We start from the raw sequence: 11528 nt of genomic DNA on the forward strand, positions 1-11528 counted from the left end.
ACCCACACCAGCCCACATTACCACGCCCATGCAGCCCCACCCACGGACATTTACGGATTTTTAAACATTTAATGTAACTGGCAAACAATGCTTTCTACTTTTTAAAGAGCACACGTTTATAACAAATTTTTATTTATGCCGTTTGTATGCTGTTACTGTCATTCTCTACAGTATGTAGGTATGTAGTATGTATGTTGTCACTGTCTGTTCAATTGTCCGTGTTTCTCTCTGTTGACACTGTACATATTAAGTTATAACTCTAACTCTGCAATTTAAATGTTTTTTATGGCTGTCTGTGATTATACTTCAGGGTTTTTCCTTGCTCAGAATTTGTCTTTGTGGGAACACACAAAGCGGGGGTGGGGGGTGGGGGGTCTGGGTGTCCTCCCCCATGAAATTCTGAGGGTAAAAGACTTCAATTCCTGCATTCTGATACATTTTTAGGCACCAATTTATGGTAAAAATGTCAATATTTATTGCAAGGAAATCACAAAATTCTGGTGGCAGGTAACAATTCAAAATACAAAATATAATGGAATATTATTATATTCAGTAGTCCAGTAAGGAGACTTTCACATCCGGGACATGGGCCGGATACAACAACACTTGACCCTAAAGTCCAGTTGTTTGTAGGATTGACTTAGGCTACTTAATCAGTGATGTTGAATATAGCCTACAGTGTAACGGACCACCACAGTTCATACATACATGTGAACCGCGGATTAATTGCAGAGTTTAATCTACATAGTGTAAAACTACTACGTGAATGGGGCATAGCAGAAAGACAGAGCAGAGCGACGCTGCTTGTTCAGGGTTTTCATGTGTACTCCTATAGGCCTACACTTTGCATCAGGCGTTAAAACCAACTGTACCGAATTAGACCACTATTTAACGCGAGACGTTTTTAACCGCTAATAAAACTGTCTCAATTTAATACTGATGCCGTCAGACGGCCGCGCGGACAGACAGCAGTCGGAGTTCCGGCAGAGCTCTGCGCCGGTCAGCAGCGGCTTCTCACTGTACAGCCGGTCCCCCAGAGCAGCATGATCACCGAGAGGGTCCGGTACAGCCTGAACCCTGCAAACGGAGATCCCGTTTGAAGGTGACATGATTGATTTTGACTGAACGTCTCAATTTAAGTAACCTCTGATCGGGTCGTAGCAAATTAAATAGCTACACTAAGTTTAAGATTAGGTGTTGGTCATTCTCAACACCTTTCTACCCCCCCACACACACACACACTTATCAACTCTGGACTCTGTGCTGCTGCCAGCCTGTGTAACGTACGTTACTCACCATCGATCGACTGTTAGCTTCAGCTGGCTAACGTTAGCTGTCAACCTCCCGACTAGCTAGTGATCTAGCGAGGATTAGCCCTTCAGACCGCAGTGGACTGCAGTGGACTCTCCATCCAATCTCCCAACTGGACCTTCGTCTACCACAACTGCCGGACTCTTTCAAATACATGTACTCCCTGTCTCCACCGATCACTTGGTAGCGTTGGTCAGCTGTCAGCTTACGCCAGCTAGCTTCTGTTAGCTTCGACCGACTGACGGCTCGCCCAGCACATCTGTTCGCTGTAGAGCTCTTTTAGCCATGTTTCCCGGCTCAACACTAAGTTAGTGTGGGCCACTACCTTTCTGCACTGCCGAAAATGGTGCTCCTAAAATATTCCTCACTGCAACTTCTCAACGTCATCTGCTACGTCGCTTCAGCTTGCATTGCCAACATAAAATAAAAATATTGTCCCGTTGTCGGCTTCAGCTAAGAAGATAGTTCGCCCCCACACGTCCAAAATTCTTATTCAAATAACCTTCCGCAACGATTGCAGGCTCTTTGGTGGAGCTCTGCTTTGAATGAAGTTACATCGTGACAAATTAATGGACCACTTGCGGAGTGATATGAAGACATGAGTCAGAGGCACAAAAAACGTTGACAGCAGTGACCGGTCATTATGTTTACCAATACCCCCGACCTGTGCCTTGCGACACCCCCCCCCCCAAAAAAAACCAAAAAAAACGGATTTGCATGATTTACGAGAGCTTCATTTTCAGGTCAGAAAAGCCGGATTTCCGGAATTATCCGGAAGAATCACACCCCTGAGTGTCCCATTTCTATCACGCTATACAGTATCTTAGATCAAGGTTGAAAAAGCTACATTTCAGATATACTGTATGTTCACAGAACATATTATTTGAGTGTTAGACATTTGACAGCTTACTGTTCAAGTAATTTACCACTTGCCTTCATCAAAATTAGACTAAAATCTTTAGGACAATGAATGGAACAGCCAGTAAAAGTTTGCATTTATTGGTAAAGAAAAAAACAACAGAGATGCATACAAATTATAGTCCACCTACAGGCCACCTCGGTCAGAGGTTCACACATTAAAAATATTATCTGACAGGCGAGGCTCACAGTCAACTTGTGTCACTACTCTAAAAGGCTCACTAACTTTACATGTTTTAAATCATAGGATATTGATTAGCTTCACAGGTTCTTAGATTGGCAAAAACTTCATACTTAAAGCTACAGAAATGCGACATACAATAGGGAAAATCATGTCAAGATTTAAGAAGCAGTTTGACCTTTATCCTGATAGCTGCAGAATTGTGTAAATAATTAGTTTTGGACAATAACCATTGCAATTACTGTCAAAGTACGACATTCACAACCCACGATTTCTTTATAAAAGAAACCTCCAATTTGTTATACGATAATCAAATCCAATTACCTCACTAAAAAAAAAATGTAAAAAAAATCCCGATTCCAGATAACACATATGGGTGTTACAAAGAAAGAAACTTTTAAGGCCGTGGGGAGGAGCAGGGGTTGTTCAGGTGATCATGACCATGGAATGTATGTAGCAAGAAATAACAATGATGTATCCTACAAAGAGGCCTGGGGTAAAAAAAAAAAAAAAAAAAAAAAAAAAGTAGAATTACAAAACATTTTCCCCAAATCCTCTATAACTGGCGGGCTATTCTACCGGTAATGACGTGGCGGGGGGCTATGGTGCTGTGGAGGGTGCCTCCTGGGGGGTGGACTATGGCGCGACATAGCATGACGTGGAGGCGACTGGTAGCGTGGAGGCGGGGATCCTCTGTTATGGTAGGGAGGTGAATAGCGACCTCTGGATCTGGAGCGGGAACGCGACCGATTCCAGTTGGGAGTGCCCCTCTCCTCATAGACACGGATGTAAGCAGTCTCACCCTGCAAAAAGAAAAAATATATAGGCCATTTGTTGCTTTCACCATCTAAAAGGATAAGGGACAACTGAATCTCATCAGCACTGGAACTCACTTGATGAGAGCGGAACTCTGTTCGATCCAGTCTGCGTAATGCGTACTCCATGTCCTCTCTACGGAGAAATTCCACCACGCCCTCTCCATCACGCTGCACATCTGCAAAACAAACATCTCCTGCCTCACGCATATGATCCTTCAGATCCTGCCAGCTCCCAGTTGGTGGTAACCCTGGAATGAGAAAAATGTGATATGTGATGGGGACAAAACTTACTTCCTCGCTTTAAATTACCTGGCACTTTCAAATCATTGCAGGGACAAGTTACGTTTTTGGCCAAAGTCTAAACCCTTCGGGGTAAACACCACCTTTACTAATAGGTTTAAAGACATTTTTATGAAGCATGAGCTTAACAATAACAAAAAATAAGCTCACATAAAATTATTGAATTAATGTTTCAGTGAACCCCAATATGTTTAGACCAGAACCCCAGTGTTGTAGTTCCAGAAATCTTCTCTAGTATGACCGGTCAAGTCAGGCAACTATATAAATCTTAGACTTTAAGGGGTTGGTCTTAGATAAGCAGTCTAATTCTACAGCTAGTATAAACATGCTTGTATAAACACGAGATAAATGTAACATACAACAAATAACGATATACAAAAATCACACCTACCAGTCACTATAGTCGGTGTTTGGGATTATGCAGCAAAAATGACCGGTTTTACTGTTTTGTTTTTAAGGACTTAAGGAGCTGACTTGACCTCATCCACTTAGTCCCCTTGACTTCCAGTCGGCCATGAAAGAGAGAGAGACATATCTGCCTACGACTCATGACGTCCTCTACTAGTCCCCTTGTCCTCCAGTCCGCCATGAAAGAGAGAGAGACATATCTGCCTACGACTCATGACGTCCTCTACTAGTCCCCTTGTCCTCCAGTCCGCCATGAAAGAGAGAGACATATCTGCCTACGACTCATGACGTCCTAAGTCCCCTTGTCATCCGGTCCGCCAAGCGAAAGAGACATATCTGCCTATGACTCATGACGTCCTCTACTAGTCCCCTTGTCCTCCAGTCCGCCATGAGGGAGAGAGACATATCTGCCTATGACTCATGACGTCCTCTACTAGTCCCCTTGTCCTCCAGTCCGCAATGAGAGAGAAACATATTTGCCTACGACTCATGACATCCTCTACTAGTCCCTTGTCCTTCGGTCCGCCATGAGGAAGAGAGACATATCTGCCTATAACTCTTACGTCCTCTACTAGTCCCCTTGTTTTCCAATCCGCCATGAGAGAGAGAGAGAGAGAGAAACATATCTGCCTACGACTCTTATGTCCACCATGCTACCAATCCCCTTGACCTCCAGGCTGCAGTGAAAGAGAGAAATATGAACCGGCTACGACTCATGACGTCCACCTACCAGTCACTATGACCCGGAATTCAGATCTTCGGGTTGGGGGTCCAAATCTTCCCCTAGGTCCTCCTCCTCCTCCTCCTCCACGTCCTCCTCCTCCTTCACCACCACCACCACCACCTCCCATTGGACCAAATTTAGCACCAGAGGATCTAGGATACTCCACACGCAGCTTGGAGTCTCCATATCCATATCCATTTCTTCCATAGACAGCATCATCTGCATCCCTAAGAGAAGAGAGCAAAGAACTCCTTACCAAAGTACGCTTGTTTCACTAGCGGACATAGACCTGGAAATTCCGTCTCCATCCATTCCCTGCTGCCAGTCACTGGAGATGATATTATAAAACTTAAGGTTTCCAACAAGGGGAATGTGATTGGACTTGCCAAAGACCATCCCTAAAACTCACCGTGGGTCTTCAAATCGGACGAAGGCAAAAGGTATAGTGCCTCTATTGTTCTTCAATTCAATGTCACGGATTTTTCCATATTTGTAGAAGAGATCCTCAATGTCTCTCTCCTGGACATCCACAGGAAGATTCCCCACATAGATCCGGCCATCCGACATGGTGGTTGAGTAAGTAGCACTGCTGACACAGAATGGGGGCACCTGGAGACTTTAAGATCACTTCTTTGTTTCAGAAATAGCTGTGGAAGTTGTCCTTATCTTAATCCTAGTTCCAATCCGAAACTTAGTCCATCCGCCTCCAATTCCTTAATTTAGACAAAAATAAAACTCTTAACCAGGGATGCAGCCGTAGTAGCAAATGAGTTCAAAACATGGCACAGGCCCTCGGATCAAAGCCTGAAAACACAGGGTAATGAATAGGGGTGTAACGATACATCGATCTGGATTGATATATTTTTATAGAAATGAAACCCACTTAGTTAATTTTTGCTTATTAGCGCCCCCATGAAAGTGTTTGTTCCAAAAAAAACAGTGGCAAAACTATTTTACGGCAATATTTACGTCATTTGGACAACGCTTTACGTTCTGATCCTTGCACGTTCATTTTGCACTAAAGTTCAAAATGATAGAAGATTCTGGCCATATCACCAGTGCTCATATTATGCTCATTTTCAGGTTCATAATTGTATTTAGAGGTTAGGCTATATCAGAATAGGTTTACATGGTTTAATATTCAAAAAACACCATATTTTTTGTTGTACTGCACATTGCTGCAGCTCCTCTTTTCACCCTGTGTGTTGCGCTCTCTGTTTTAGCTACAGAGTGAGGCATCTCACTTCTGTTCCATCTTTGTTGGGAGTCGCACATGTGCAGTAGCTAGGTAAGGACTACCAGCCAGTCAGAAGCAGAGTATGAGGGCGTGCCACGCTAGCAGCTAGGCGAGCATAATAAAGTGTTACAAAGTGACAGACGTTTGTCACGGAAGTAAAGGCTGGACTACAATAGAGCTGTTTGGAGCAGTTTGTGAACAGTGTTGTCTGTTATTATGGTAAGTGCATTTGGGGTGGACTTTGGGCTTTTTCACTTTGTCAACATATAGCATGCACAAAAAAGATATATAACACAATAAAGGAAAGGGAAAAGCCAAAAAGCATAATATGAGCACTTTAAGCATTTTCCAAAGTTATAACACTTTGTACAAACCCTGCTCATAGGTTGTCAGTTGGGTTGAGATCTGGTGACTGTAAAGGCCCTGGCAAATGATTCACTTGTGTTCATCATTATGTGCCCCATTGGCAAGCATGTGCATGTGTTCTGGTACTCAACTCATTTGTTCAGGTATTACCTTTAATGTGTCACCTGTGAGTATTTACTTAATTAGGTAAATTAAAACAGTTATATTTTGACATTTTGTACACCTCATTTACAAAATGTACAATACAATGCAAACCTAACTAGTAGCCTTACATATTAACATAGATTTGAATCAATATACCACTGATAATGTCCCCAACAAATTAAGATTTTAACTATAACAAATGTATTTATGGCAGGGCTGCTTCGTTGCAGGTGTTTTATTTTTGAACACTCGACAGACAACGGGCTATTCATTAGCATTACGTTAATCGTAGTGAATGCACAAGGGCATTTCCCTAACATTTAAAAAAAAATATTCCCCATGTATAACCATAGACTGTATATAAGAATGGACCAACAGATCCCGTTGCTCTGGGTGGAGACCAGTGAAGGGCAATAGAAGCACTTTTATGGTGATGGCTAGGGTTGTCACTGCCCCATGTGAGTCGAGTGCAGATGTGAGTCGCGCATGCTCAGATTTAAACTGTTTACGGCATAACGTGTCATACTGAAATTTGTGAAATCTATAAAATAATAAACGTTTCTCTTTACATACAATAACAGAAGATGGTAATCATTTCAAAAACGTTGTAGCTATCTATGACTGTTTGGTTGCTAACGTTAGCTCAAAATGCCATTCAAGTGACAGCCTTTGTTGTGTTTGATTGCTAACTTTTAGCTAGCAGTCATTTCAAAAACGTTTTGGCTATCTATGACTGTTTGATTGCTAACGTTAGCTCAAAACGCCATTAAGTGACAGCCTTTATTGTGTTTGACTGCTAACTTGTAGCCAGCAGCAGCAGTCTTTTCAAAAACGTTTTAGCTATCTATGATTGTTTGATTGCTAACGTTAGCTCATAGACTGTGCATTAGCTCAAAAAGCCGTTAGCATCTTGTAGGCTACTTGTCGCAAAGTGACGCATGCGCGATTCACATCTGCACTCGACTCACATCGGGCAGTGACAAGCGTTACGGTACAGATCCATATGTCCGACACGACTGAAGCGTGGTGTCGCGACGTCATAGATCAATGGTTGATGCGCCACGCCCCTGACCGGCAGCTGATTGGACGAACGCGTGTCGTGGGTTTGGCTTCTCGAGAATTTCAACAGAGTGTCATGGCGGCTCATTGAGAAAACAATCTCGTATTTTACGAAAATAGTTCACCGAAAGCGACAGAAGCGTCGCGCTCCACTCTATTCCTATGGGTGACGTTAAGCGACTTCAACGTGCACGCAAAGCATTCCGGGAAGGCGGCGCTGCATTTGAGAAAATGTTGCGCGTCAAGAAGCTCGCCGATGCCCATCTTTATGCAAATGAATCCGGTGAACGCGATGCGACTATCCAGTAGAAGTAGACGAAAATCTTTTAAACTGACCTTTGTCGATCTGAAATAAAGACAGATTCAGCAACTGCATGGCCTATTTCTCGCTTAAAATGTTTTCAGAAACACGTTTTGGTGAACTATTTTCGTAAAATATGAGATTGTTTTCTCAATGAGCCGCCATGACACTCTGTTGAAATTCTCGAGAAGCCAAACCCACGACACGCGTTCGTCCAATCAGCTGCCGGTCAGGGGCGTGGAGCATCAACCATTGATCTATGACATCGCGACACCACGCTTCAGTCGTGTCGGACATATGGATCTGTGCCTCCAACTGAGAGAGACGACGTAAATGTGCCGTGAGCAACGTGTCTGAAAGTTGTAAGTCTTCTGGTAGCTGTGCCAAGAGAAATCTCAATCATTCCCAATCTAGCAGAGACGGAGAGCGTAGGTATATGTAAGGAGATAACATAGGCACAGGCTAATTATTGATCACTAAAATGCTAGTTAACATTAGTAATTACTAATTAAACTTAAACAGCTAGTCCAAACTGCCTGCGCGCTTCTCCTGTACTATGGTAATTGCTCTACTATACGACAGTATAGACAGTAAGTCACGTGGTTATGACACAATCGTTAGCCTATTTTTATAAAAACGTCTGCTACGGAGCCATAACGTGAGATACAAGGTAATGGAGCATTTTATACATTGTCGTGTTTCTTTAAAAATAAACAATGGACAAATAGAGTCTTTAAACGCTTCAGATGTAAAGTTATTCGCTGTCGAAGCGGCGCCAAAATGAATGGCAGTCAATGGAATGCTAACGGGAGGTGATGGCTTTGTAGCATTAAAATAGCGCCATAGGAGGTTCGCTGTCCGAGGAGAGGCTTACCCCCTTGAGTGTATAACGTTAAAAAAAACAATACTGGACTTCATTACGTTTCCGCTGTTGCCCCGTCGAATAGTGTTTCCCATGGTGGCGCCGCCCCCCCTCCGTGGTTAGGGATAAGGTTTGGTTCAGGTTAAGGCAGGGGGAAAACACATACCGACGGGGGAACAGTCTTCGACACAACACCGGTCCTTGAAATTCGCGTATGATAAAACCAACCAACCATGGTGAACCAACCAAACCTGTTAAGTTAGTTGCCTGCCAGTTGAACATTAATGTTGAGAAGTTTATGATTGATTTTATTAATACGTTAGCTACAATCTTGAGAGCTCCTGGTTAACACCGTAGTTTTAATAACGTTAGTGATGTTAACGTTAGTTTTAAGGCAGCAAACGAAGGTGGTTGCCAATTATTAACCGTAGTCTCTTAAACTGTGTTAAGGCTACGGCTAAACTACGTTAGCCTGCAGCTGCCTAGCTAACTTTAGCTAGCGTCGGTTAACGTTATACGATAGGCTGCTTGTCTTACAAACAGTTTTTGCAACGACTTAGCTAGCTACTACATCCTTAGTAAGCGATCATATAACATAATACATTAACCGGACGGTTCGGCTTGACATTTGTAGCTTGAAAGTTAGCCTAACGTCGTTAGCCAAGACGTGTATCTTTGTTGATAAGGTCAGCTAGACGGGCTGACGAGCGTCTGTTTCGGCTAACGTTACGCTGCACCAATATTTCTCACACTTGAAGATACAAATAACTGGTCAATACACATTAAATGCATGCAGTTACAAGCACTTAAATTACCAAAAGGGCGATTACCTTTAAAAACAAGTAAGGATGCCTCCTTTCGTAGAATTAATGCTAACAATTCAACACGCTGCGCTGCTTCCGTGTTAGCAACAGCAAGCTGCAGCTCGCTATGGCTCTTCTTCTAACCTACTTCGCATTTCCGGCAGACAGTAGTGAGGGTTATTGCACTGCTGCCTCCCATCGGATAGAAAAGTAACATGTTATTGGCTTTTGTATCCCAACTCATAACAGTGCTATACAAGTAACGTTAGGGTTTAACTCCTAGCTTAGCTGTATCCAAAACCGTTGTAAATCGTAAAAACACTCGAGACTATACAGCATGATGTAAGGTACCTCAATCACTTCCATGAGCCACCAGAGTAGCTGCTGAAACAGCATACTAATCACCAAAACACTGATATCCCATTGACTTTATCTCTGTGTTGGCTCCATCATGTTCTGGGTTGTTCTTTCTGGAAGTTTCAGAGACAAGGGAGTTGCTACACAACGAGTTACAAAATACTTTCTTCAAGACATTGCCATTCTGTGACAATTGTTCTGACAAGGAAACAAATGGGTATCATATTCATTAAGAAACACACAATTAATAATGGCAACTACTGGTAAAAACTTACAGTAAAATTGTTGTCATGGTCATAGTAATTATGACATTGCTTGATATAAACAAGCCCATAGCAAAACAAGATGATCTGATTTTGAAAAAAAAAACATCTGCATCAAAAGGGAATATCTATGCTGTTAATATTAATGTGTAAATACGCAGAAGTGTCACTTCAAAGAAAACCATGATTATCATATACAAAAAAATCTAAATGGAAAAGGGTAACATACTGTGCAAGTTCAAAGTGGCTGCAAATAAAAAGCTCAAACTGTTGGATAAACGGAACTACAGGGGGTGAATGGACACCTACACATACAATATAGAATACAAAATACAATCCAATTAGCCCTGTACTAAACTCATGTGAAAGATGTAAAGCTATTTTTTGCCTGAGGCTGTGGTGTTGCATTAGATTTTTATTTTATTTTATTAAAAGGGCCTTGTTGGAGGCATAGGAGAGACATCAGCACCGTGCACAGCCTGTCTCCAGTCGTGGTTCTACATTGAATTACACCCTGGGCGAGACCCCATTTGAGGCCCCCCCCCCCCAAACATTTTTCAAATGTTCTAATGAAGGATTTGTGCAATTCAGAAATATAATTTTCTTTTTCACTTATGTTGTTGTAATAAAAAAAAAATATATATATATATGTATGTGCCAAGAATATATACAATGAGATATATAAAAAATGTAACAAGAGCAAAGAGCAACAATAATATAAAATATTAAGAATAATATACAAATAAAATATAGAATAAATATTCTAAATACCACAAATCCTTCATCATACACATGTGACAACACACTAAAGAGAATCTATTACACTACATGATAGATAACAGAAAATAAGAAAACCGCTTCGCGGCGCAGGATGGAGGATGTGTGCCGCCCTAATAATACCTTATGTCAATGCCTAATAGATCCATGGTGCCGCACCCCATGTGTCAAAAGCCCGTGCCAAAAGCCGCTACTGCCTGTCTCGTTGGTAGGCTACAAACTCATGCTGCAGGCCTACAGACATACTTTGTTTAAACCTTCTTTTAAATTCTTGTAAATATCCTAGTTTCCAAACATAACAAATATGTCAGACTGAATTTTGAGGAAATGTGTATACAACAATTCACAAAAACATTTTCTTATGTCATAGCAGCAACAGCAAGACCAAAACACAGGAGAGGTAGAGTAAAGAACCAAACCAAGATAATAATAATAATAATAATAATTGAAATAGAGATAAGATAAAACACAGCTGCCCCTAGATATCTGCACTGGATATCTGTGAACATATGTACAGTCTGTTAATACATGTAATGTACATATGTAGGCTATCTACTAAATTTATTCATCTTTGTCTATCAAAATATTAATGAATGAATATAAGGCTATGTGCACCAGAGTCCATGCAGGATTCAGTTGTTGCTACTGGCACAAAAGACTGGACAGAATTTGATACTTGAGTGAAATGTGCTAGCTATA

General features: G+C 41.8%; 1 protein-coding gene across 4 annotated transcripts; it reads right to left on the bottom strand.

The window, feature by feature from the left end:
- Positions 1-2294: 2294 nt before the first annotated feature.
- Positions 2295-9624, bottom strand: srsf9 (serine and arginine rich splicing factor 9). Of its 4 annotated transcripts, none has more exons than XM_031277716.2 (5): positions 9460-9624; positions 5070-5246; positions 4667-4887; positions 3304-3476; positions 2295-3213 (listed from the first exon to the last, which is right to left on the bottom strand). In XM_031277716.2, exons 2-5 carry the CDS (start codon positions 5225-5227, stop codon positions 2986-2988), a joined length of 780 nt encoding a protein of 259 aa, XP_031133576.1. In that variant the 5' UTR covers positions 5228-5246; positions 9460-9624; the 3' UTR covers positions 2295-2985. The 4 variants fall into 4 exon arrangements, with proteins under 4 accessions (XP_031133576.1, XP_031133575.1, XP_031133574.1 ...); XM_031277715.2 differs by having other exon boundaries at positions 5070-5373; positions 9460-9589; XM_031277714.2 differs by having other exon boundaries at positions 5070-5464; positions 9460-9589.
- Positions 9625-11528: the final 1904 nt, after the last annotated feature.

This window comes from Sander lucioperca, chromosome 1 (genome assembly GCF_008315115.2).
Source record: "Sander lucioperca isolate FBNREF2018 chromosome 1, SLUC_FBN_1.2, whole genome shotgun sequence".
NCBI lineage: Eukaryota > Metazoa > Chordata > Actinopteri > Perciformes > Percidae > Sander > Sander lucioperca.

Excerpts from the sequence above, each read along its gene's own strand:
- srsf9 (XM_031277716.2), bottom strand. The coding sequence starts at position 5,227 with ATGTCGGATGGCCGGATCTATGTGGGGAATCTTCCTGTGGATGTCCAG. Across the intron at positions 3,477-4,666 it reads ATTCCGGGTCATAGTGACTG|GGTTACCACCAACTGGGAGC; the intron begins GTAGGTGGACGT and ends TTCTCATTCCAG. Across the intron at positions 3,214-3,303 it reads CAGAGTTCCGCTCTCATCAA|GGTGAGACTGCTTACATCCG; the intron begins GTGAGTTCCAGT and ends TTCTTTTTGCAG.